The sequence below is a fragment of the Hermetia illucens genome, chromosome 1, assembly GCF_905115235.1.
Source record: "Hermetia illucens chromosome 1, iHerIll2.2.curated.20191125, whole genome shotgun sequence".
NCBI lineage: Eukaryota > Metazoa > Arthropoda > Insecta > Diptera > Stratiomyidae > Hermetia > Hermetia illucens.
The window spans coordinates 31,547,537-31,569,295 of NC_051849.1; the positions used below are offsets into that span (position 1 = coordinate 31,547,537).

General features: G+C 41.7%; 1 protein-coding gene across 1 annotated transcript in view; it reads left to right on the plus strand.

Annotated features, from left to right (window-relative positions):
* LOC119660014 (sodium-dependent dopamine transporter) overlaps positions 1-21,759 on the plus strand; it is a 56,569-nt gene that overhangs the window by 12,004 nt on the left and 22,806 nt on the right. Inside the window, 1 exon segment of the mRNA XM_038068396.1 lies at positions 6,101-6,319. Within this exon segment, the coding sequence (XP_037924324.1) occupies positions 6,101-6,319 (219 nt within the window).

Consider the following 21,759-nt stretch of genomic DNA (forward strand, 5'->3'; position numbering starts at 1 on the left):
CGTCAAAGTTTTGTTAGGGAGTACGACTTAGTTCTGGGAAGCGGGTTGAAAAAAATGATATCGAGCCAGGATTTCAATTAAAAATCGATGTCACGGTAATAAATACGGGCAGCACATTCATTAATTTTGGTCGTTGGTCGTTGACGGCATCACCACCAAAAACGTGTAAGGGAGCTGCCTTTTGGCCTCTGAGGTCCCATTAAAAGTAGTTAACCTCGTTCCCATAAGAAATGAGGAAGCTGTTAGCCCAGTAACATAGCTTCAATGAATGTTGTTTTTTCCTCATAGAACAGAAATACTTCCGGACTTCAATGGTAAATCAATTCAAAAACCTTCACTGAGGACCAGGAAGAACTGTTGAATATGGACTTAGACTTCACATTTCAGCAGCCATGTCTGTCGAAGAAACAGATCGTTATGGACATTGAGGCAGACATTCAATATGACGACAATAAATTGAAAGAAGCAGCCGGAAAATGTTTCTAATATTCTCTCCTCATGCAATGAACCAGCCCTCGGAGAATTAAGAAAAGCGCAAAAATATATATTCATCAAGGAATGGCAAGCGTAAAAACCGACCAAGGGAAGGGAGTGGAAACAAATTACAATACGTTAGAAAGAAGTTTTGGCAGATTAAATTAAAAGGACAGAAAAAGTATTGAGAGAATACTGCAACATAACTGAGAAGCCAGTCAGGTTACTACTTTCAAGGATAAAAAGTCTACCTAAAATCCACGAACCCGTCCCCACAATTTTTGACATCAACAAACTCGGTCAAATAATGCCAAGTAGCTGGTGGGTAAGTTGAATGAACTAGGTGAATTAACTTTCAGATCCATTAGAAAAAACTTCTTCGAAGGATGTGGAGTTTACGAGTTTACACCGAAAGAACAATTAGTGTCATTCGACTTGGAAGCGTTGGTTTCAATCAACACGATGAAGTAGGGGCTCTTTTATCTAGAAAAGTAGTTACTAAGGAAACGTCTCACATATTCGACGTGGTCTCCGCTTCCACGTCGAATATGTGAGACCAGTATCCTCATAAAACTTGCCGAGGTATGCGTAACAGAGAGTTACTCAGAGGAAATAAAAAGTAGCTAGAAATGTGCCTATGTTCCCTTTCTTGAGTCAGCTATTTAGAATTAAGGCCGAGTCTGATCTACAGTTCAAAAAAATATTTAATAAAATCTGGAGAGATATGTAGATGTGGAAACCTGGAGAAAGGTGCGTCCTCGGAAGGAGGAAGGTAAGACCAGAGGTAATGAACACCTCTATGCGAGGTGAAAGGTTATATGCTGACTTGCTCAGGAGAGTGAAGATAGACCCAGATTGCATCAAATTGGAAGACAATGTCAACCGTATTAGATGGTTCCTGAAAGAGGCCTTATATTGGAGTTCAAGACCCGTAGACATAGAGGAAGCTAACATAAGGGCTAGTGCGTCAAAGATTTTCATATGTCTGTAAATATATAGATAAGGTCACTAAAATAGTTTGACCTTAACGGACTTCAAGAATCGCGATAAAAACACTAACCAAAGCTTATGGTGGAATACAAACTGCTATCATCAGCCAGTGGAGACAGCACTTAAACTCTTGACTACAGGGGAGTTAAGAATTGGCTGGGTTATGTGTCGACTTAAGGAACTGGTGGTATTGATGCCTTAACTACGAGCACATTGCTAAGATATGCACCAGTTCAAAAGACAAGTCGAAACAATGCAGCAGACGCGGAACGGAAAGCCATATCAGCCAGGACTATAAAGCTGACCCGAATTTCCCACTGTGCAAAGGGTGTGAACCATCGTCACATTGCCAGCCGTAGGTGCTTGAATTACACTCGAACCTTCAACGCAAACTGAAGATCAGAGTGATACAAATCAAGCTCTACTATTGCTAGGCGGCTCAGAATCTACTCTCGCAAATCATCTGCGGGGAAAATATCAATATGGCTTCAAGCTATAATGGTAATAATACACGTGAACGCTACTTTAACCAGAAAAGTTATTTGGCAAGTTAGTGAGGACTATACTCACAGTGACCACCAGGGAATTTTCATGGAAATCAAAGGCGAATCGAGCTCCGAAAAGATATCTCGCAGAAGTCTGAGTGGGTTGCCCGGTTGGGCAGCAAAATTCTTCAGGGAGACGCGTTTCTCGCGGCGGCCAAGCTCAACATATCCCTGGATGGTATTATAATAGAAGAAGTCACTTGGATCACCTAATGTGTCATGGTAGCATGAAATGCTGCTATGCAGAGAAAGCGATTGTTTGTCAGTAGGCAACCCAGCTACTGGTTGAACAACGAAATTGTAACTCCGCGAGCCGCATTTTTCCGAGCAAGGGGGTTTTATCGGTGGCTCTAGGAAATATGGTACCGACGATTCAGAGGAGGCGCACACAGACAACTACTGATCCACTTAAAAAGGGAATCCATAGGGGAGAAAAATTGCTTCAAACAGTTGTGCGAATATGCCGATATACGTTCTTGGGGTGGGGCTCAAAACGGGGAAAAAAAGTTGCAAAGATCACTTCAGGTGACCTGCCTGCGACTTCTAAAAAACTATTGCAGCTCTGCTTCCTCGCCACTGAGACAAATGGTGGTCTTGATAAACGAGTGCATGATAGCCTCAATAAGGGGGAGGAACTACGAGAAATATGTAGGAGGATGGCCGACTTAAAAAAATATCAAAGCTGGCAGTGAAGATCAGGCCCGGCCTTTTCACCATCACCTTTGAGGCGTGCCTAAAAAAGGGAATATTCCCCGGCCAGTGGAAAAAGCAAAAGTTCGTGTTGCTTTCCGAACCTTATAAGACACCTGGGGATCCAGGATCATATCGACCGATCTGCTTGTTGGATACAATGGGAAAAAGTAATTTACACTAGCCTGTTATCGTTCATCTAACGCGTAAAGGCCTTTGTCGGATCGCCAATATAAGCATGGCTGTGAATCTGGCAAAAGTTTTTACGGTTCTTATGCTGGGTTGTCATTGGATATCAATGCATTAATCTGCACCAATCTGAACTGAAGTAAAGGGGCTTGACTGATATAGGGCCCCAAAGAGAATGTCATGTATGGGTACTCGTTTTTAGGTTTTGTCGATGATCTGGCCGTAGGTTTACAGTAAAGCGCCTAGAGGATATGAAGGACTACCCAACCGAGACAGAGAGAGTGGGAAAATCCTGGTTAGAAAGAGCTCGGCTGGACCCGGTGGATCAGAAAACAGTTGCTTTCTTAATAACGAACTGTAGACAGAAGAAAACTGCCAAGGTGGAAGTGCGTGGGCATACTCTCTTCTTAACGTTTGCTATCAAATACCTAGGGGCGATGATTGATACGAAACTGATCTTTCGGGAGCACCAAAAGTATGCATGTCAAAAGGCAGTTAGTGCCACTGTGGCACTTGCAAAAAATGTCGCAGATTTTAACCGGAGAGCAACCATCCATTCTGCTTTACGCGTTACCTTGAGGAGCAACGGGAAGCGTTTGGAAACTCTCAATGAGGGAAGTGGGTGAATCCGGTTAATCGTCTGACAGCTGCAGTGCTTCTAGAATCACGTTAGATAAGGTAGTACTGGTGATGGCGGACTTAATCTCAGTCAATATTCTGGCGAAAAAAATGAGTGTCCTTTATCATGCAAAACGTATGGAGGGGCATACAGAACGCCGGAATATGGAAAAGCCAGAAAAGTATGATTTCTAGCAACGCATATGGAATGAGTCTTATCATTACCCAGTTTCTCACGGATCGCTTTGGGTTGGATAATTTGTTGAATTGTCCATTGCGGAGGATTTAGAACCTGTGAAGTTTAATTGCTTAAGATTAGCGATAGGGATAAGGAATTTGAACCAAGTCCTGGGGAGGAAGGTGAGTCTAGAGAATATAGTTGAAATGAGGAGAAGGAAGACTGAAAGGAGCGGAAACATGAGAGCTTAAAGCAAAGCCACGCTGCAAAGTAATACCTAAATGGTAGTCTTGCGGCCCCGGGGCTGGAGGGAAGTGGGGTAACTTTTAATGGGTGCGAATTCCCCACGTACCTTTAAAGGTTAGATATCGCCTTCTGTTTGTAGTTAAGTCCAAAATTAATAGACCATTAGCTTAATCCCAACTACAATTTTATTTTATTATGTATATATATTTCGGGAGCAACTTACTCCCTTCATCAGTACAAAGCTTTGTACTGATGAAGGGAGTAAGTTGCTCCCGAAATATATATACATAATAAAATAAAATTGTAGTTGGGATTAAGCTAATGGTCTATTAATTAACCTTTAAAGGTCTTTACACCTCTGTGTTCGAATAAAAAAAAGATACGTGGATGATATTTTTACTATTGTCCATAAAAATAAAGTGGAGGATGCCACGACAAAGGCGCCGTTCCATGCATTCATCCACATATGGTTCTCACTGCTCTTCAGTGCAGAAAAATTCATTGAGGAAAAAGGATATATCATCGACATCGAAGTCGAGAATGGCATACAATCATCGGTTAGTGAAAGCCCGATAAAAAATGAGCGAAACACTAAGAAGTGCGTGTTCTGACATCTCACGAACAATAATAGGATAGGAGTCATGCACTCAGCTGCTCCAAACTTCAAAAACTGACAAAAGGCGTCAAAATCGATGCCATCGAGTAGGATACACCAGATTAAAATCAGACTAGGGTCCCCCAAAAACCGAATATTCAAACGATGGTATGGAATGTAGCAGTATGAAGTAGACGTACGTAAGAGCGCAGATATCATAACGGAAAGTATTTTAAGATCTAGATGCCATGTGCATGGACCACCATCATTTTTTGCTGATTTTTGGTTGGATGGTTTCTGTAAGCGAGTCCTTGAAGTAATTGACCCCTTTCGGCCCTCCGCACTCACGCCTTTGAAACCAGTGTCAAAACTAATACCTGCTTCGGAAAGTTTTTCTTGAGGCATTTCATTTGAAAAAAAATTTACAACCCTAAATTCAACGCACTTCACCGTATATGTGGGTGTTCCTAGTTCCAACTTTCCTACCGAATTTCGTGTCAATATGGGTAAAAATGCGGTTGATGGCAAGAAACTTGTTATTCATGAGTCATCATCATCATCAAGGGCGCAGCAACCGGTATCCGGTCTAGGCCTGCCTTAATAAGGAACTCCAGACACCCCGGTTTTGCGCCGAGGTCCACCAATTCGATATCTCTAAAAGCTGTCTGGCGTTCTGACCTACGCCATCGCCCCATTTCAGGCAGGGTCTGCCTCGTCTTCTTTTTGTACCATCGATATTGCCCTTATAGACTTTCCGGGGTCGATCATCCTCAACCATACGGATTAAGTGACCCACCCACCGCAACCTGTTGAGCCCGATTTTATCCACAACCTGACGGTCATGGTATCGCTCATAGATTTCGTCGTTATGTAGGCTACGGAATCAGTGCAAGTTGGGGCTAAACTTGGCAAGCTAAAGGATAACACAAATAACTATTGCGGATAGGATTAGAACTTAGAGCAATCAATTTGAGAGACTAACGTTCAACCAAATCGACCATCGCACCGGCCATTTTGCACTGATATTGGAAAGTTTAGTAGGAATCAGCCATTATTAACAAAGTCATAGTAAAGTGAATAGTCTCACGTACTTAATGCCTATGGCTCGTGTTGATGCTCAAATTTTTCGGGCACTTCGAACTGAATTGAATCCATGCGATAGGGTAAACTGCAGGGAATCACAGTGTATTGATATCCTTGTATTACCAAAACAATAATCTTCTCTGAATATTCACCCTATCGTCTTCTACAAATTCCTTAGGAAATTGCATCCTAAATCGCCTTACCTTTAAGCAAGATAATACCAAGGACTAAAAGACTTCCTCAAGCAGCAAAAAATGAAAATTGTAATACCTGGAGTACTTGCCGTTTGAATTTAATCATTGAAAAGCTGATTAAAAAGGATTATTGTCGTTCTTTTACCATTTGGTCTCAGGACGAATTCAGTCAGTGATACAGTTCAGCACAGACAAATATGTATAGGAATATAATGCTATGAGCATTATTAGTATAAATTTTAATATTACACAATGTAATTAATTTCTTAATTTCACTTTTTCTTTTTGTGGCTTTCAGAATCAGAGCGTGGCGGCGACGACAGCGAGGGCGTCGCCTTGGCGATGTCACCAAAAGCACAAATCACGAAAACTCAAACACCAAGGAATGAATTAATTGATCCTGATCAACGTGAAACATGGGCCGGAAAAGTAGATTTTTTATTATCGGTTATTGGATTCGCAGTCGACTTAGCAAACGTTTGGCGATTTCCATATTTGTGCTACAAAAATGGCGGTGGTGAGTATAATTTCATTTGCAATTATTTTTGATATTTCAAGATGTTTCTGAACGTTTTACACAAGAAATTAGAAGCAGAGATGTGAATGATTACTATAAGCTATAGTAACGATAACAAAATTGAAGGGGATCTCCGTTCATGGCCAGATGTTTTTTTCTATTTCCAACTACTCTTTTATCTTCTGGCAGCTAGTTCCCGAAATACGGAGTTTGTGTAACTTTGATAAAAAATCAAGAACGGGAATTTTCTACATTTGGAAGGTTTTCTGTAAAACAAAACCTTATTAAAATCGGTTTACTGTCTGTCTGTCTGTCTGTTTTTTTTTGTTTATAAAGGTGGAAAGCATCGAAAATCGCAGTGTGGGATTTTATCTCACTAAAACCACCTCCCCTCACTCATTATGCCCCTCGGAAATATGTACAGACATTACATCGTGGAGGGCGTTAAATTTTGGCTTACTCCCACGGTGAGAATTGTTCGTCCCCTGCCGCCTTTTTGTAAGCTCTCTAACCTTCGAAGCTCTTCCTGAATACAGCTTATGATGCCACTAATTGCATTCCACACTTCTTGGGATTTGAGCATTAGCGGAATGATCGTTTCGACTTGGAAGCCTCTTGCCAAGAGAAGTTGAAGCTGTTCCCTCTCATTTGCAAATCTCGGGCATACGAAGAGTATGTGCTCTGGGTGCTCGTATTCGTTTATACACTCAGAACTGAAGGGAGAATCGTCATGTCCAAAATGATGTAAATACCTGCGGTATTCACCATGTCCAGCTAGAAATTGGGTCAAGTGATAGTGGATATCTGAATGGCTGTACGTCCAGCTCCCCTTATGAGAATTATCCCAACGTTCCTGCGACACCCTGATTGTGCGTGCTCTTTCTTCTCGTCGTCGGCGCTAGCGACTCTTAATGCACTCAGACGATATACTGAAGATAATTTTCTCCTATACGCCTGAAGATTAAGGACTTTTGTCGAAACTGGTGCTACATACAGTAAAATGGATGAACACACTCTGGCTAGCAGCAGCCTCCTCGGTGGTTTGGGAACTCTAATGTTGGGCATCGTGCCAGTTAACCCAGCTACAATTTTCGTTTTCTCGCCCGCAAGTGTTCCTTGAAGACCAATCGCGAGGTATTTGCATATGCGGTCCTTGGGATTTCATTAAGCTTGTTTATTAGTTCGGCGCCAGCAGCGAAACCATACTGGAATCCTACGTTAGTGTTTGACGAACCGCGGCTGTGTCCATCCAAAGAACTATGGTCTTGTGAAGGTTTTCTTGTAAGCGTACGAGGCTATGGAGGTCTTCTTAATCCTCAGCTCTTCGTTTAGTCTAAAAATAACTTAGTATGATGCATCACACGCTAATAATTTTCTTTGGGTAAAAGTGCCAATTTTTGTCCGTTTAGCCGTGGAATCCTAGTTATACTTGTTTTACTAAGCAATAGCATCAACTTCGTTTTTGTAGGTTTTAAACCAAGCCAGCATATTGCAGCCAACACACAGACCTTCCCAACGCGCCCCATTCATTTCTCATATGATGGAAGGAATCATCCCTGATACTAATATTACTAAGCTCTCGGTATACTGCAAAACCTTTGCTTCGCTACTGTCGAATATCAATAGATTTTTATCCATCGCTATTAACCTGGGCGCCTGAAAGGAGGCGCCACTTTGATATTCACAGCTCTATTTAAGGGGCTACCTCCTAGATCAGATTGAAGATCCTTGGCATGGATACTATACATTGCCTAATACATTTCCACAATCTTTTCTGTTGAGAGCTGCCTTATTCGATGCTCACGTTATTGTATGGTCGCTATACAACCAAGAAGACAGCTAAGGTGTGATGGTTGACCGCTCAACCATAGTAATTTTTTACCACATGGAGAGCGGTGTTTGTGGATTTGCCTTTGAGGCAAGCATGCTTAGATTTTTAGAAAGGCGACCACTTTATGATAGTCCTTAAGTGGATGTTCAGGACGTGCTCTAGGGTCTTCAGCGCGAAAAAATGAAGCTGATTGACCGAAAGTCCTTCGTGGGCTCATAGCCACGCCTGCCCGTTTCTGGTCACCTTCAGAAGTGCCGAATATGTCTGAACGAAATACAACTCCGATCAGCCTCTACAAACCCCGGAACTTCTGGAGCATGGCACCCATTATGAGCATGGGCTGCTATTACCCTTGGCCCGATTTTCACTGGAATTGAAAAAGAAGAGTGATGTTAGCAAGAATCTGATGCTTGTGGGCATGTTAAACAGAAATTGGAATTGATTGGGGAAAAAATTAATAAGTCGGGAAACCGGAAGCTGGACGCTTCAGGTATGAAAGGTTTTGTGTATTTCTTATATAAAGACATTTGAGTGTGCATTTGCCCCATTAGTACGTAGCACATAATGCATATATTATGCGCTACGTACTAATGGGGCAAATGCACACTCAAATGTCTTTATATATTATGTAAGAGTATCCACTTTCTGGTGATATTGACAATCATAGTCTTGAATTTGCGAAGAAGCGACAACTTATTATAACTTTGTTAGGAATAGCGCAATTTCCACCAAAGTTGGTAGGATTATGCTCTATCTTATAGTCTACATAACTACAATTGCAGAATTTTCGTGGTGCTAAGATGAACTTAATGGGGGTTTTGCAGTCACTAACTAAAAATTATAGTAATATACCGTTATTATTGTTTAAGATAAGTGAGAGATCCTAAGTCCATATCCACTTTTATTAACTTTATTTGAAGAGATATCGGTATGGAAAGTATTTCGGAGCCCAGACACCATATAGTGGCAGCTGGTTTTTTTCAGGTTTTCCGGTTGGCTAGTTCCTGAAAATGGGTCCGTGAAAGAAATTATCACTTTCAACCCTCCGCACTCGCCTCCTTTCCAAGGAATGTCAAAACTAAGACCGGTTTCGGAAAGTACTAATCGAGACCTTGCATTTGATACCCCACATGACTACATTTGGTAAAAAATATTTACACCCGCCTTTTGCATGCATGGTGACCTCCCCTTAAATTCGATGTAAAAGGAAGTAACTCACTGTATGCGTGAGCGTTCACAGTTCCTATTTTTCCATCAAATTTGGTGTCAATCGTTATAATAGTCTCCTAGAAAAATGCGTGTGACGGACAGACAGACAGTCAGAAGGAGGTGTTCAAGCGAAGTATGACCTTACCGAGAACACCGGTAACAACACCAAATAAAGATGAATTGAAGACAGATGGTTGGACCATAAAAACCGTGATAACACCTACCGCATATCTTCAAGGTGCGCGACAGCAGGTACGCCAGGACAAAGAAATGGATCTATTCAAAAGAAGCTCGCCAACTACGAGATCTCCACCAATGCCAAAGACGGTAAAAGATAAGGTACAGGCAAGGTCAATAAACACCAAAAGTGAAGGAGCGTATAAAAGGAGTAACCCTTATAGAAAGCAGAGTCCTGATCCGGAAAAATTACCCTTCGCCCCGCTTGGGGCAAAAATAATTAAGCTGTCCGAGTTTATCAAGGACAAGCACAACGTGCACGAAGCCGTAAAGAATATGGTGAGGGCTATTAGAGTCCTCTATAATAGACCGCTGATGGAGGAAAAGAGAATTAAGGATACGCCGAACCCCACTGTGCCAAAGTGTCGCAAGCGACCTAAGTGACGCCTATCCGTACTACCATCGAATCGCGGCGAAATGAAGGAGTACGTGAAAAAGAAGGGGATCCTCTAAATAATCAGCAGGCGACTAAGAGAAAAAAAGGCAGGCCGGACATTCTGAAAACCAGCACAAATAGTTCAGAAGGAGGAAAGCATATAGCGAATTTAGGAAAGTCGACCAGCATTGCGAAGTTCAAGACGAACGAAAACGATGGATGGACTAATGTCACCAGCAAAAAAGCGAAAGGAAAAGAAAAAGGGCGAACTCGTCCAGATGCGATTGTTATATTCAGTAAGGGCAATCTGTTCTACGCGGAGATACTCAGATCTTAGCGGAAATGTGAACAAAATCCGAAGAACCCAAAAGGGGATCTTAAGTTTGAGCTGAAAAGATCCTGCGTAGGCAAAACTGATGACTTTCGCACTGAAGCGAAAACTCACTTGGGGAGAATGCGGCAGTGCGTGCCCAAAAACCTGAAATCTACATACAATGTAAGGATCTCGATGAAGTGACATCAAAAGGAGAAATTTGTACTGCTCTGAAGGAGCAATTCAATTTTGAAGAACTTACCGAGGAGTCTGTTGTGGGTTTACGAAAAGCCTATAGCGGTAGTTATACGGCCACAATACGAGCACCAGCGTAGGCAGCGCAGATGTTGTTGGCGGCCAGAAAAGTTAGGATTGGATGGGTTGTCTGCCGTTTAAAAAACAAACTTCATTAAAGAGGTGCTTTAAATGCCTCATGTTTGGGCACTTCACGAAGGTATGCACCAGCAGCATTGATCTATCCGATTGATTCAGCAGGTGTGGGGAGAAAGGCCACATTGCTAGGCAGTGAAATAGGGACCCAAAATGCTTATTGTGCGAAGTAAAAGAGGGACAGGATAACCGGCATATTGCCGAAAGTGGTAAATGTCCGGAATTCAGGAAGGCGCTCACTGCACTGAGAAAATGAGGTTTATTCAAATAAACTTCATCATAGAGCCAAATGGCGAAGCCGATCACGACGAGCCGACCCCGCTTGTGAACGGGACAAAGGCTGAAGAAAAAGAAGAAGAAGTGAACCGTATAGAAGCCGTCACGGTGGCATGTGGGCCACAGATTCGACTGGTGGAGCGGCGATATGGGCTTGCGGTCGATAGGTCTAGGTCTAGGTCTAGGTTGATAGGTACTACAAGTCAGGCAGCCAGTGGCTTTTTGTGGATGAGAATGGGCGGTGTATATGTATAGAGTGGTTACGCCCCATCAAGTTTGACACTGTTTAAATTGAGCAAATACTTGATAATCTTGTTCTCGACGCAAGGGGACGAAGTCCAAAGGTGATTGCTGGCGATTTCAACGCTTGGGCCCTAGAGTGGGATAGCAGAGTATCAAACGCCAAGGGGCGTAGCTTATCAGAAGCTTTTGCGCATATGGACATAGTTTCGGCTAACGAAGGTGCTGTAAACACTTTTCAGAAAGGGGGGTCAGGTTGGGTTGTAGACCTGACTTTTGTTAGCCCTGTGCTGGCGCGTGGTATGTCTTGGTGCGTCAGCGAACCCTACACCCACAGCGGTCACCAGGCAATCTTCTTTGAGGTATGTGTCGAGCCGCAGGGCAAATACCCATCATGCCCGAAACCAAGGAAGATTTCAGGCTGGTCTGCAAAAGCTTTGGATGAGATAAAGCAGGCGCCTCTCCGGAAAGAGCCGTCCATGTGGCCCAATGCATCATCAAAGCATGTGAAGCGTCCATGTCTAACCCTCAAGCTCGCCATCCAGCAAAGCAAGAGGAAATGCTTTAAGAAGCTTTGCTTAGAAGCGGACGCAAACCCGTGGAGTAGTGCTTATAGAATCGTGATGGGACGATTCAGAGGCCGTTCATCTACGCAGATCACGTATCCTACCCTCTTGCTGAAAATCATCCAGGGTTATTCTACCAGCAAAAGGAGAGCATCGACACATTCCAGTCAGCTCTGAATGTGACGGCGATTCCACATTCCATCGGTTACCAAAGACGAGCTGTTGAGGATCTGCGGTAGAATAGGAGACAATAAAGCGCCGGGCCTGGACGGAATACCAAATAAAGCTTTAAGTTTGCCGTGAAATTCCAATGGCATAGAAGCGGCAGAAGTTGGTACATCTGCTTGGTAAACCTGCAGATGACTGGACACTGTAGGGAAAATGTTAGAGCGGGTAATCTATAAAAGATTACTCCCGGTTCTTGAGAGCCAAGGCGGCCTTTCAGATCGGCAGTATGGGTTCCGTAAAGCCAGATCAACTATTAATGCCGTCAAATTGGTTACTGGCTTGGTCTAAGATGGAATCCACGAGAGGGTAGTACCAGCAAATGTTGCGGGGTAGTAACCTTGGACGTGAAAAATGCATTCAATTCAGCCAATTGGAATCTAATATCCAAATCCCTAGCGGAGGTTGGTATTTCCGCTTATCTAGCTTCTATCGTCGATAGTTATTTAACTGAAAGGAGGCTCTGGTATGACACCGATGACGGACCAAAGGAGTACGTTGTTTCCGCGGGTGTCCCGCAAGGCTCCACATTAGGCTCATTACTGTGGAACATCATGCACAACGATGTACTTAATCTTCCCATGCCGAAGGAAGCCACAGTGGTGGGTTTCGCTGACGACATAGCACTGGTTGTTGTCGCAAAGCATCTCAAAGATGCTGAGTTATACTCAAGCGAGACAATCAGTGCTGTTAAAAGTTGAGTAGAGAGGTCTAATCTGACACTTGCGAAGGAAAATATGGAAGCGGTCCTCATCACTAAGTGCCGGAAGAGAAATTACACCTGTATTAGAATCGGGAATCATATCATCATTTCCAAGCCGACCATCAAATATTTGGTGGTGGTGATTGACAAGCTCAGCTATAAGCAACACGTGCAGTATGTTTGTGCCAAATCATCAACTACAAGTATGGTCCTGGCAAGGATGATGCTGAACGTGGGAGGGCCACGGCATACCTCTAGGTTAGTTATAGCTATGGTGATGATCTCAATCATGCTCTATGCATGGTGGGCTCAGAGGCTCATTCCTGGCATCAATTCTTAAAAAAAGGACAGACAGTAAACCGATTTTAATATGGTTTTGTTTTACACAAAACCTTATAAATGAAAGCATTTTTATCTTGGCTGTGTGATGAAGGGAAATCCACTTCCGAAGTAAGGCTCTTTTGAGGCACGATGATATTATATATAAATTGTTCCACAATGGTGCAGATTTTGTCCTTTTTTCATAAATCATAATAAATATCTTTTCCATGTTTTAATTTTACCGTCGAAATTGATCCTCTGACCGTTCATCATTTAAAACTCCATAATCCTGCTGCACTATCACCTCATTATTTCCACATTGTTAAACTTTACTATCAATGAAAACTTGATTTTCATATCGGTCGACAAAACAATGATAGTCGCCTCTCACGTCCCGCGGCCAAAGTCAGGGTATAGCTTCTTTTTCCACAATACGTTCACTGCGTTTCATTCCTGTGAAATCAAAAAAGGAAAAACTGTGGAACTCTTGGTGTAATTGAATTTACATGGACTCAAAGAGGAGTCATTGTTCAAACTGGAAAATTTGATTACGTGACGTCATTATATATTGATGGCGGCAATATTTTCGAGAAATTAGATTTGCTTCGATATTTCAACATCTAAGGCATAAGAATACATCCAACGTCGTCCTACATATATACACACACTATTCTGATATGATGTGATGATGATAATGATGCCAAGACAGGAGGAACATAGTAGCGAAGTTCAAGGAGTCAGAATTAGACTGCAGTCCTTGTAAGTGGCGGCCGGGAATTTTATGTTATTATTACTTTATCTGCGCTAAAATTATAACATTGATTGATGTTGATTCTGTTAGCTAAATGTCTTAAATTGTACAATATATACATAGATTTCCAAGTTGGCCATTGCAGTCCGGATAAAAAGGACTTGATTTGATTCTTGGTGACCTATCGTTGGCGGGGGAACTTTTCATTCGTCCTAATTGATATTTGAGGTAAAAGTCAGGAAGATGTATATGGATTGTGGTTCCGGCCGCTGAACATATACATTCAGAGCTTATATTCCTATGATTAATGGGTCCTTTATCCTCAGCTAACCTGACACCAGCAACGAACACACTTGCAACGTTCCTGAATATTGCGATATCATAAATTTTGATAGAAGTAACTGGCACTCTCCGATATTAACCCCTACTTTCCCATTGGTGAATGTCCTTATTAAGTCTATCAGTGCATTACATATATAAATCACAGAGAAATAGTCATCTGAACTTTTCTTTCAAATAAAAGCCTCACGATTAGCTCCGCTATTCACCGTTTAACTGCCTTTTATGGGACAATTGAAAGCACTCAAGATCTGAGTGATTCCGGCGCGTCTCTACTTTGTTGCTAATTTCATTGTAAGAGGGTTACCTTCAACAAGTGTAAAACGTTCGAAATGCGCGAATTTTACTCCTTTTAACCTCTATTTTTTGCTACGCTCCTTCTTGCATTCTATTATAAAAATTCAGTTCACGTGACTCCTGCTGTTCCAGTTCAATACCATTTCAGATTCATGGTACCCAATGTTCGCACAGTTTTGAACAGGATACAATCTACAGACACAATACTCGAAGGAACTCTGGTCTGCACTACAACACATTTCCTTCCCTTTTTAGAGTTGAAGATACGAACGAACCACTGTTCTGGTTCCAGGGAACATATCAAGGAAAGGAGAGAAGAAAAATTTGAAATGTAACTCAACAGGTTACGGAAAGTCCTTTTAAGCTGATAAGACGAAGAGAAATGGCGTTGAAACTTCAAATGACAATAAAAGGATAATTTTTCGGGCATATGACTTCATAAGTTGCTTGCGGGTGGAAAGTGTGGAAAAATGGATGTGGTGAGAAAGTGGAAATCTTACAACTGTGAGAGATGGTGTTTTCAGGATTCTGCACTTTGGGAAACAGTTTGTGTTTGTGATTTTGGAAATACTAGGAATTTTCCAGACATCTAAAGAGCATCAATGAATCTATGGGGTAAACAACGGACCATCCATGTACATATGCCAGTTTGACAAATTCGCAAAGATATGATTAGTTTCAATTTCTTCCTTTGATTGCTAATTATATTTTGGTTCATAACAAATTCACTACAAGATACATCTGGGAAAAAGATTCAGATACTTTTTTGATGTTGATTGTCTCATATGCAATGTCACTTTCGGTAAATCTTAATTCTTTGACATGATTTCAACATAAGGCTCAATGTTATAGAAATTTTAGTGGTCGTACATTCTGAAACTTTTTAGGGGTCGATTGAGATTTGAAAGGATCACTAAGTGGTAAAAGGGAGAATTAATGTGTGAATTTCATCAATATTCCAAAGACGCTCCACGGAAGGAAGCATTCTTTCTGCCCAACTGTACACATGTACATGCATATGTGTAAGGATAATATTATGTTGCTTCGTAGACTGACCAAACTAGACAGATTTGTATGTAAGTTTCTTTTTCCAGCGACTATTGCATTATGGCTCCAGGAGACAAACACTTGACTTATAGAGGAAAGTATAAAAGCTTGTAAGATGTCGAATATCATTCCAGTTTTCTTTCCCTATTCGGCGCTCATTCAGAAAGGGGCTTAGACGTCTTTTCTCATTCTTTGTTGAATATCACCCATAAGGCTCTTAAGCTCTGTGCATGAGAGCATTTTAAGTAAGTGTTGAATGATATAACAATAAAGAAACGGATGGCTGTGGAATGAGTGCAAAATCTTTTTACTTATGATTCAAAACGTAGGGATGAAGGGATAAGAGTTTTAGATTGAGTTAGTTAGGGAATATGGAAAGTGATTTGGTTAAGTTATGACTGATGTGGTGTAGGAAATAAAGTGTTCGACCAAAGCATATAGAGCATCCTCGATTTATAGATCCGCTTTTAAGGTATTTTTCTTTTTTGGGGGTAGGGTAGGTGAATGCATTTACGCACACAGTGTTGGACTCCCGATTCGGTACGTCGTCGAACTACCAACTAAACACCTCCCCATCGTCAGAGAGCTAGCCTGGAAACGTTTGTCACATTACTTCGGGCTAGTCCCCGAACTCTCCCGCCTTGCGGAGCCTTCAAATCAGGGAATTCCTTTCACCAACGGGAGGGGAGAGGAGGAAGGGAACTGTCAGTTCAAGGAACCCCTTGCCATCCGGCTCCTCCACCGGTCGAGTTCTATCTTCTAAGCAACGAGAAGGGCCCGAACGTAATGGGCAACACGGTTCCACCTGTCAGCAGTCCTCAGCATCTCTTCGATAATGTTGTCTGGAGAGGGATCCCCTGTGTTTAAATAGAGCTGCTGACGAACCCCATCCCACCTTCCACATAAGGTATGGGACACAAGGAAGTTACCAGGTTGAAGTTGTTTGTAATTTATTCGAAACCGGTTGCAATTATTGGAGTAGAATTCCACGTAGGTACCGTCATAGATAATTTCCCGGATGTCTTTGATAGTATGATTTTACGAGGAACTTAAATAGGTTTTCCATACATGCAAGGTGTTTACTTTTCTTTCCGAAAATGACATATAGGATATTACACTAAAAGCGCCTCAATTATCTGATTTTCCTCCTTCGTGGGTCTCCGTTAAGCTTTACTTCACAAGGAAGATTATGCCTAAACCGGGGACAGTAGAGCATGGCACATTCCAAATTTTCACAGATGCAACTTCATTTAGGGCCGTTTATTAGCCAACGTACTTCTGGCAATCACTATTTCCCATTAAGAATTGTGTCAGCTATTAGTTACTCTCACCATGTCTTCGTTGAATTCGTTCTTCAACACAGGAAATTGTGTGTAAATTTGACGACATTTTTGGAAATTTACCTAGTGCCGTTCCCACATTATGTGTCTCAAGCAATTTTGGATTTCATGGACTCTAGTGGATACTGTCCACCATCTGGCAGGCACAATTTGGATGCCCATTAAATTTGAGCCTCATTCATGGTGGTCAATCATCTCCTGTCATGTGTAATGACTTATTGGAATTGCTGGAGGACCAGAGAACCATACGTATTGACAAAGATCAACAAAGAAAGCTGAGCTATCGCAAAACCTAAAGAAAATGGCGAAATTGGCCCTGAAGGTACGCCCGCACTTGAATGCAATTCTCTTAAATTGTTCTGTCGCAAGCTCTTTTACGCTTCTGCGTATGCCTCGGGATGCTGGGGGCTGCTTTGTTTGACAGCTCATTATATCCGAGTTGTCACAATCTCCGCAGATGTCGGATTTCTCCTAATACTAGCACTAAGTATCAAATATTTACGTTCGGACAATTCCACATACTTATAAAATGTATAGGGGAACTGATGGTGGTGACCAGTGAAAAGTTAGTAGGAAAATTCATCGACAGCTGCTCGCAAGAACGAACACATTTCCAGAACGGTGTATTTCTGCAAATTTTGAATCAAACTGTGTAATTGTCTCAGGACATCTAGGGAAGTCGGCAGGGATTTAGGTACAATACCTGTTTCTGACAGTAGGGGAAGTACCACCCTCTCGCAACCCCGAATTTCCTTGATTTCCCTAGCCAGTGGCTCATAGTTCCCTTTCTTGTCCAGGTATTTCCAATCAATGGTGCTACTATGGGGGATAGTAACTTCAATAATATGCGTAGAATGACCCGTCTTGTCGAGTATTATCACTCCGGCTTGCTGTGCGGTACATATGTGGCAATCAATTAGAACTTGCTGGTCTCAATACTGCTATAAGCAGAACAATCAAGTACTGCCTGCGGTTCATATCGGTAAACCGGACATGTTCGTGTGATCAGCCCATGCTTGTATACAAGGTTTTGAGAAATTACCTTACATACAGTATTATGCCTGTCCATGTATTGCACAGGCATCATAGTAGTGCCGCCAGAAATGAGATGGTCCAACGTCTATAACGCCGGATCACATATTGTGCACTAGTCGTTCTCCACCCACTGTTTCATTTTGAACTTCTCATAAGCCTGGACAATGCATCTTGAATGTCACACCGTCTTAGCCGAAAGTTCTCCAGCACACAAATGGTTGCCAAAGGCAATTCACCTCCATTGCCTTCGATTTCTATTCATTGATCCGCTCTTGGTCTCACCTTACCCCAGGCTTGAAAGATAGGTTTTTCAAGTTAAATGGAGGGAGCCCATAATCTACCTTATAAACAGCCGCATGCAAGGGACTCGCCTACTCCTTGCTATAGAAATAAGCCGTAGCGAAACGACTTAGCGGTGATGTAATGCCATAATGTCAACTATACCGCTGCCTCCGACCTCACGAGGTAGGTTCATCCGTTGCATTGCTAAATTTGAGTGATGCATTTGGAATTTGAACATAGTAGTCCGTACCCGTCGTTGGAAGCTTCTCAGATCGGTTTTCGTCCACGGCAATATTCCGAATCGATAAGCCAGTGAAGGGCTGGTGAATACATCCAGTGCGCTTATTTTATTCTTCCCCGTGAGATGTGATTTCAGTACCAGCTTCACACGTCGCGCGAATTCAGTAAGCAGAGCATCCTTCAGATCACCAACTTGAGCATGCGTTCTTGCAGAATTCCTAGCTACTTGTAGAATGCTGTCTCGGAGATAAGCTGGTATCGATGAGTCAGGTGTGCGGGACAATGTTGAAAGCCTTTGCGCAAACTACTGAGTCGATAATAAAGTGCTCTTTGCAACTCCTTGATTCAACTCGGTACCGTTCTGCTCCGCGGACAGAATGTTGTTGGTCTCTAGATGTGCATTGACTCTTCCCTGACTTGAATCGGGTTAGTAAGCAAGCAATAGCAATCGGTCTGTGAGGAAGTTTAGAAATTTCTCCGGCCGACTAATGACTCGATTTATGTTCTCTATCATGTCGTATATGGGCAAAGCGTGTAGCTACCTACGTCCTGGGAGTCTGCCTTCAGAATAAACTTGTTATTATCAGGGCGGAAAGTAGAGGCGCATCGTCCAAATAAGAGAGATACAGGAGAAGGGTTACAACTTGCAATTCGAACCCATAAATTTAAGGTCGGAGATATGGACGCCGCTCACAGGAAGGACCTCAGAGTCTAAGTCGCATCTTCTTTTCGATTCCCTTTCCTAAAGGTTTTTGGACTAGCAGTAGCAGTGGCTGTAACGATTTAGTTTTTCGAATGTCTTTCCCCGAACAGGCCCAGCTTCCCTGTAGTGTGCGCGACTTTGCGTATGTGCAACATTTTGAACTCGTTGCAATTTCCTAATTTTTATGGTGAACATTTTTATTTTCTTCTTCATAACTTTATTTATAAAATTCTAAAATCCATTTAACTATTTCCAAATTTTAATATAGGAAATTTTTCCAATATTCCGAAAACGATAATTAACCTTTCTGCTGTTGCTTTCACATAGGTATACTCATGCTGCATATTATTAAATGCATTCCTTACGCTTGTTTCCGGTTAAGGTGCAATGTGTGCGAATACAAATTGATTATGTGGAGGTTTTTTTTTGTTATGATCAGGGCGGTTTCAGGCAGGACCGTTCAAAATAAAATTTTAAAAAAGTTCAAAGTAGGAAAGTGGGAATTTTAGGTTAAGGGCCTGGGCGTGACAATTGGCGGGGAGCCATTGGACAACGGACGAAGGTGAATCGAGACCTTGGGAAAATGAATTTGGAAAGATAGAGTCAGTGGTTGAGTTTGGCACGCGGTACAGGAAAAAAGAAAAGAAAGGAGTCGTGATCAAGAATATTTTTGTTAGTTTTTGTAATTAACTGTGCCTCAGTATAATGCTCTAGGAGTGAATTGGCTGAAGGAGAAGAGCGGAGTTTGATTACTTAAAGGAAGACAGTTTCAAGGTTGCTGACTGACGCGCTCGTAAGTGGATTTATGCCAAAGAGGGTGCGAATTGGGATAGTCTTCTATGATTCGCAGTCGTGTGGGGCAGGTGCTTGTTTGATCATCAGCTAGGCGATGGGGTTAGGATTACCAGATTCTTACCAGATGAATGGTATGCATCTATACTCAGGGCGAATCAAACAAACTGAATATCACGCTGCTCGACAAGTTCATGTCAACCTCTCATGAATATAACGTTTTAAGCCAAATGATTGACTTATCATCAGCATTCCAGCTCATTGTTAAGCCGTTGGAGTATGCGAAATGAAAACCCGGTAATAAGATCGTAGTCTAAAATACCGACCAATCCAATGTATTTTTCAATACGACAAGTAATGAATTTGATTTAGTATTATATGAACAAATCTTTATTTTAATCAGGCTGGGTATTTCTCTGAAACAGTGACTTGGGACTCAAATAACTCTTGTTTTTTCAAAGTTATCACTTTTCTGTTTCTTTTGATGAAATTCACATATTTATGTGTACAATCCTTTTTCTTTTATTTGTAGTTTGTTCTTTCATTAATTTTCTTAAAAATTATTATTTTCTTAAATTTTTCTTGTATTTTATCCTTTTGTCTGGGCATTGAAAGATAGTGTTATGATTCGGAACTAAATCTTTGATTTGAACAGTCTCTCTTCCCTTCCTTTTCTCTAATCAGCGAACCCTAAGGGGGTCATCCCGTGTGTCGGATCCGAAGAATCGATTTTTTTTGGCATCAATTCTATCTAGATATAGTGTAGAATATATGGACAAAGTGATTTTTGGATATTTGGAGTCGTTCAGAAATTACAGTGCTAGACAGGCTAAATGTCACATGCCAGGTTTACGGCGATCGGCGTAATAAAGCGCATATTTATCGGCCGAATTACGTTCGAATGACTTCGCTAAAATCATTAGAATTGAAGCCAAGGCTTTACATGTGCTTCTTCAAGAAACCTAAGGTTTATGGAATGGGTATAGCAGATTAATGGTCAGTTAAGACTTTATGGTTGAAAATCGCATTCTACTCTTTAAATGCGTTTTTCTCGAAACTGCATGTTGAAAATCGGCTGCCACCATAGCCCAAAATCAATCCAACGAAATTCTTTGAAATGTTCACGACTTATTCAGAATATGTTTCCACGGTCCGCAAACTAGGATAATTGCGATCCATTCGATAGTTTTTTATTCATTAAAGGAGTCTCGAAAAAAACATCAAAATTTACAAAAAAAGTTTAACAAGGCACCAAAAATTTGTCTTTCAATATTTTCTAATAATCCTAGTTTGCGGACTGTGGTTAAGTTCGCACGTTAAAATGCCATTTGAATTTTTTCTTTAAGATGATCACAGCGCCGCCTAGCGTGGCAGCAGAAAAACAGATGGGTGTATAAGTTGATCTACATTTCAATAACGAACTATGCTATCTAGCTAGAAAAATTACTATGCATGTTCAAGATATTAGTAAATATATGGTGAAAAATTCGCATTTGTAGCTTTGTCCAGTTCTTTACCAAAAATTCCAAAAGAAAAAACCGCCTTCACATGGGATGAGCCTCCTTAAAGGGGCATCCTCCAGTATTATGGTCTGAGGATGGCAAAGTGGGTTGGGAACCCCAAAAGCCGCCCTTCATGAACATCTGAGGTAGAAGAAAGTTAGTAGAATAAAGCAAACACGGGCAGGTAAGGATAGAGAGTATGTTATTAATAAAAAATAGAAATTGTAAGGGACCAAGTACAGAGCTTTGGGGGAAACCAGCGGAAAGAGAAAAGGAACAGGATGAGTAGCTAGAAAAAGAAACGCTACAAGAACGGTTTGATAGGTAGGAGCTTCAGTTATAGCAGGAGATCTGAATTAGGTAGCTATAATTTATGTTCTCGCTAATTTTACATAAGGTTGAGGATTTAGGTCCTGTGAAGTTAC